Source organism: Saccopteryx leptura, chromosome 1 (assembly GCF_036850995.1).
Source record: "Saccopteryx leptura isolate mSacLep1 chromosome 1, mSacLep1_pri_phased_curated, whole genome shotgun sequence".
NCBI classification, from domain to species: Eukaryota; Metazoa; Chordata; class Mammalia; order Chiroptera; family Emballonuridae; genus Saccopteryx; species Saccopteryx leptura.
In genome coordinates this window covers 309788575-309794693 of record NC_089503.1, presented here as the reverse complement: position 1 = coordinate 309794693, position 6119 = coordinate 309788575, and the positions used below count along the sequence as shown (strand labels likewise).

Below are 6119 nucleotides of genomic sequence, written 5' to 3'. Positions count from 1 at the left end.
CCACCTCTCGGCTCCTGGGCCCTGGAGGGCCCTCAGCCGGGCCAGCCTCCCAGCAGCCTGCCTAGAGGCCAACACCAACTCTAATGGAAAGGGCTCTGGCTCGCCAAACCGGGGCTCTAGAAAAATTCTACTCTGAGAATTCACCCTAAATAAGTTGTCATGATGCAGTCAACCTTTATGTGCAAGTAGATTTAATGCAGCAGTATTTTTAATAGCAAACATTTAGAATTAATGCAAGTATTCAACAGAAGGAAACTGGTTGAATAAATTCAGTCATTGGAAGGTGGAGTATTTCACTGCCTTTAAAATATATCTCTGAAATACAGATTTGTAGGCTTTAACGTTTACTGAATGAAGTCGATTCATCAGGTGTAGAGACAGAGGGGGTATAAATCCGTGGGAAACCGCCAATGGAAGGAAATGTACCAAGAGAGTAACCAGGTTTCCTCTGGTGGTGGGGTGGTGAGAGATACTTTTTCTCCTTAATTAATAGCTCTCATTGCCTGTGGTGAGCATATCAATTCCATAAGTAATAGAAATAAAGAGCAAAGCATTTATATCCCCTGCAACCCCCAACCTTAGCCCTCTCACTTCCTTCTCTGCTTTTAACACTTTGCTGTAGACACTTATAGATGTTTTCTTTGAATCCGCCATGTATTGCTTTTAAAACATCCATGTACAATCAGAAAAGTCATGAGGTAAGGGGTGAAAACAGAACAAGAGACTTTTAAAGTGAATCTCAACATCATGGAAACCAGAAGCTAAGAGGTGCTTTACAAAGTGAGTCACTGTTTAAGGATGAGGAAGCAGGGCTCGGCCATGCTGGGTGGCCCGCCAAGCTCACATGGCATTTGTGCTGGGCTCCTGATGCCCAAGTCCAGCCCTGTCCCTGTGCCCTTGGGCTCCTGGGAGAAGCGGGAGGCGGGGCTGGAGGGAGCCTGGAGGATACTCTGGGCTGGGTGGAGGGGGGTGTGTGTGTGCTGGGTGAGGAGCCTTCTGTCTGTTTGTTCTGGGTACCTGGGACAAAGGGACCAAAGTCCCCATTTATGGCCTTGGGGAGTTAATATATAATATTCTGGGATATAAGCTGAACCAGGAGGTGAGAGGCTGAGCCCAGGCCTCCAGCAGTCACCGAGAGCTGCCTCTGGGAGCTTCCGCCATGTCGGTGAGGATGCTGGCTTCCCCGCCACCCACCTCCTGTCTCCATCTGCATCTTTGCCTGAATGGGAATGGGGTTGCTAGGGATCAAGTATCACTGCCCCTCTCCAGGCCTCAGTTTCCCCATCTGGATAGTGAGGAAGTTGGACAGAAGGTCTCCACAGCCCTTTAGCATCCAAGTTTTTGGCTTCCTCCACCACTGTGCTGAGCCTGTCTCTTCGCCTCTCTGGCCACAGTTCGCTCATCAGTAACATTAATAGCGGCAATAATAATAACTGCTAACATTTACCGAGCATTATAAAAATGAAGAAACTGAGGCCCGGAGATGAAATTGTCCGAGGTCATCTGTAAATTGTAGGGGGTTGAGTGGATGCTCTTTGAGGTCCCTGGCTCTTTGATTTCAAACCTGGCTCTGCCATAGCTTGGTGTGTGGCCTTGGATGAGTCACCGCCCCTCTCTGAGCTGCAGTATCCTGCATTTGGGGAATTGAATTACAGACCAACTCTTCTGAGAATTAGATGGTGTGTGTTTCCTGTGGCTGCCATAACAAATTTATTCTCTTACAGTTTGGGAGGTTAGGGGTCTGAAAGCGAGGTGTTGGCAGGGTTTTGCTCTGTCTGAAGACTCTAGGGGAGGATGCTTTCTCATCTCTCCCAGCTGCTGGCTGCGGCCAGCAATCGGTGCCTTCCTTGGTTTGTGGCTGCAGCTCTTAGTCTCTGCCTTTGTTTTCACATGGCCCTTCTCCTCTGAGTGTCTGTTTCTGGGGCTAAATTTCCTCCTTCTCATAAGGACACCAGTTATATTGGATTTAGGGCCCATCCTAAACCAATAGGAACTGATCTTAACTTGATTACATCTGCAAAGACCCAGTTTCCAGATACAGTAGGTTATATTCACAGGATCCAGGTTAACCTGGTTATTTGGGAGACACAGCGCAAGCCAGTACAGGTGGGATGCAGAGCGTGAGTGCCAGCACGGAGCCAGCGGGGAAGGGATGGTGCTGTCTACCCCCTCAGCCCTCGGGGAGGGACTTTGGGCCCGGATACTTTCCGCTTTCCCAACTCTCTCCTTCTCCTGGTCGTCCGACCTGTCCCCTTTCTTTCCTCCTCCAGAGACCAAGTCTCTAATTATATTACAGATGGGGCTACTGAGGACCAGAAAGGGGCAAAGCTGGCCCCAAGGCACTCAGTCATTTAGGGGCAAAGCAGGCACTAGACCTGGACCTCTGACACCTGCCCCCACCCCACCCCAGCCTTGCCTCTCGCTTTCTCTCCGCAGCTCAGACTTTGTTGCATGGAAACAGGGATGCTGGCCCTGTACATTCCCACAGGCATTCCTATTTGTCCAGCTGTACTACTGACCCTGGATAACAGTTTGCAACCATAATGATGGTTGCCCCTCAATTTGCCTTAGTCTGTGCCAGGCTGTACCTATGCAGGGGTGTTCACAAACACAATCCTGAATTCTCTCAGTCAGCCTGAAGGTGAGTGTTAGTGATCACAGGGCCTCCAACTGCACTGTTGCACAGCGGGCACTCGGCAACCGGTTTTCAATGAATAAATCAAATCAGTTCATTTTATAGGGGAGGAAAGTGAGGTTTGGAGAGGGTTTTGAAGGATATTTTAGACATGTGACTTCTGGAGTTTTATAGATTCCAAGTTTTGGATGAACCAAGATCTGTATACTTCTTTATTTTATTTTTAGATAGAGGAGAGACAGAGAGAAAGAAGGGCAGGGGGGAGTAGTGGGTAGCATCAACTCGTAGTAGCTGCTTCCCATATGTGCCTTGACTGAGCAAGCCCAGGGTTTTGAACCAGCAACCTCAGCATTCCAGGTCAACACTTTATCTACTGTACCACCACAGGTCAGGCAAGACCTGCATGCTTCTGATACAGTCATTTTCTGTCAGTAAATTGACTCCACATTTGTGCAGGAACCAAATATATCCTCATTTTGGGGATTCTGCTAAGGGCAGCATGCCCTTATGACTTGAACACATTTGGGAACTGTAAGGTCAGCAGGGACAACTGTACCCATTTTGTGGATGGGCAAACTGAGGTTCCCTCAGCTCAGCTTCATAGCTTCAGATCCAGCTGTTTTTCTAATCAGACTGTGATGGATGAGAGCAAAGCAAAATGGGCAATAGGAGGACCCTGGGAAGCTTTGATTAGAGCAGTCCAGCTCTTACCATTCTCAGCTCTGCAGCCTCATGTGGGCAGGGGGAGAGGGAGGCCCATGGTCAGATCACGATGGGATAATGTTCATGAAAAGTATCTGGGCACCAGGCCCTGGCCGGCTGGCTCAGCGGTAGAGCGTCGGCCTAGCGTGCGGAGGACCCGGGTTCGATTCCCGGCCAGGGCACACAGGAGAAGCGCCCATTTGCTTCTCCACACCTCCGCCGCGCTTTCCTCTCTGTCTCTCTCTTCCCCTCCAGCAGCCGAGGCTCCATTGGAGCAAAGATGGCCCGGGCGCTGGGGATGGCTCTGTGGCCTCTGCCTCAGGCGCTAGAGTGGCTCTGGTCGCAACATGGCAACGCCCAGGATGGGCAGAGCATCGCCCCCGGGTGGGCAGAGCATCGCCCCATGGTGGGCGTGCCGGGTGGATCCCGGTCGGGCGCATGCGGGAGTCTGTCTGACTGTCTCTCCCTGTTTCCAGCTTCAGAAAAAAAAAAAAAAAAAAAAAAAAAAAAGTATCTGGGCACCTGTGTGTGGACTGTTTCTCTGTTGGTGCAGGGGCAAGTTGAGATTCTGAACATGGACATGAAGTTGGGGACAACCCTAAAGATCAAGGGCAAGATCGCCAATGATGCTGATGGGTGAGTAAAGGGGAAGGCGGGGAGTGGGGGAGAGAAGAGGACTGGCCACAGACCTGGAGCAGACCAGGAAGGTGGGGGCAGGTGGGGCATCCCAGTGAGATGGTCAGAGATGAGTGACTTCAGGCCAAGCGGGCCTTTTCTACATCCTTGCTCACTCCCACACCCCTACTGGCTCCTCTCCTGCTCATACCTGAGGCTAGGTGTGAGGGCTCTGAGAATTTCACAGCTGATGATGCCGTATGTTATATTCCTTGGCTTCAACAGATACTGAAAGGTACACGTGGAGAAGTCCCTGGAGCTCTGCCCAGTGCCAGGTTGGTCAGGTGCCTCTACAAAAAGCCCAAGCACCCAGGGACACACCACCCTCTTTACCCAGCTGAAGGGTAGAAGGCCCCCCTTTCACTCTTTAAACGAGAGGCAGCCACCAGGGGGCGCCAAGAGTCTCGTTTGCATCCTCTTCGTTAGAAACGGACACCTCCACCTGGCCGGTTACTGCTCAGCACTAGGCTCTTATGTGAGAACAACGTCAGCATTTCTTGAAACTGACTTCCATCACCTTTTGGTTGGGGAGGAGACAGGCAGATGCATGGAATAAAAGCCAAGAGAAAACTCACTCTTTTTCCTGCTTGGGTACCTCAAGGTTGCAGAAAAGCAGGATACCTCTGGTCTGATACCTCCCTATGAAGGCACCCCATGATCCACAATGTCCCACTCTCAGGGAACTCTGAAGGTCTAACCCAGGCTCCTATAGTGATCCTACCAAGAAGTCACACAACCCCTGATTGCATACTTCTAATGATAGGGAGATCCCCACCTTAGGTTGACAACAGTTTATGGCCAAACTTAATAAATCTTCAGATAGCTAAGGACAGCAATTCTCTCCAGGTTAAACACTCCCAATTCCTGAAGCTGTTACCCTCCTGTAGAGAGCCTTAGTCCTGTGCTTCTAAGGCAAGGTGGTACTCCAGTGCCACGTCTGACCACGTTGTCACCTCCCTTGCTTTACGGCACAGACCTCAACCTGTCTTACCCAGAGCTAGCTCCTAATCCTCACCTGTGACCCCTCCCCCTGCAGCTTTGCGATCAATCTGGGCCAGGGGGCAGAAAAGCTGGCCCTGCATTTCAACCCACGCTTTGGTGAATCCACCATTGTCTGCAACTCACGGGATGGCAACAACTGGGGGAAGGAGCAACGGGAAGGCCATATCTGCTTCAGCCCAGGGTCTGAGGTCAAGGTGAGGTCAAAGGGGAAAAGGGTCCAAGGACCATAAACAAAGGAAAAGCCCAGGTGGTAGGGAACCCCGTGCTAGACGTGTGCTGGCACTGTTTGAGCCACCAGGCACTGCCTTGGCCCACTTCCAGGGTGCTGCCTGCCTTTCTGACACCCTCCCTCCCATTGCAGTTCACCGTGACCTTTGAGAGAGACGAATTCAAGGTGAAGCTGCCAGACGGGCACCAGTTGACCTTTCCCAACAGGCTGGGCTACAGCCACCTGAGCTACATGAGCGTGCTGGGCGGGTTCAACCTCTCCTCCTTCAAGCTTGACTGAGTGGGCAGCACCCTTCCGGAGAGACGGACCCTGACACTGACCCCCTATCCTGAGCTTCTACCCAATCGCATGGGATCAGCAGCTGCTGGGTCCTGGCTCCCCACCTGCAGTCTCTGCCCCGCTGACCCCATTTTCCTCCCCCATGACTAAGAACAAGCTTAAGAATTCACCTTTATCTAGTCTGTGTCAAAAACTGTGGTTAGTGTTCCCCATGCATTTTAACGTTCCCAGTATCCTGATGATACAGAGGAAACTGAGGTACAAGATCATACGACTGCCAAGTCGGGATTGGGACACACTTCCAAACACCTCTAAGTGCCCACTCCCGCCCGCCTTGTCCCCTTATCACCAGAGCAATTGCCAAGCTGCCCTGCGGGCTTAGAGGCAGGTACTGGCTCTAGGCACCTGGGCCAGGGGCTGTTCCCGGAACTGCAGATAAGGGCTCCCACCTGGGCCTCTTATCTCGGAACTTTCATTCCAGCCTGGTTACTCATTACTGTCTTGGCCCCTCCATTCACTGGGGGCCCTGGGGGGTCTTTGGCTTCCAAACCCAGTACTGAGGGTACTTAAGCAGGTGGAGCTCATGCTATCCTCCCA

General features: G+C 51.6%; 1 protein-coding gene across 1 annotated transcript; it reads left to right on the top strand.

Annotated features, from left to right (window-relative positions):
* Positions 1-1009: 1009 nt before the first annotated feature.
* LGALS2 (galectin 2) lies at positions 1010-5697 on the top strand. The gene is made up of 4 exons (XM_066358345.1): positions 1010-1165; positions 3891-3973; positions 5049-5208; positions 5376-5697. The coding sequence occupies exons 1-4, from the start codon at positions 1160-1162 to the stop codon at positions 5520-5522; spliced, it is 396 nt and encodes a 131-aa protein (XP_066214442.1). The 5' UTR covers positions 1010-1159; the 3' UTR covers positions 5523-5697.
* The last annotated feature ends 422 nt before the right edge of the window (positions 5698-6119 follow it).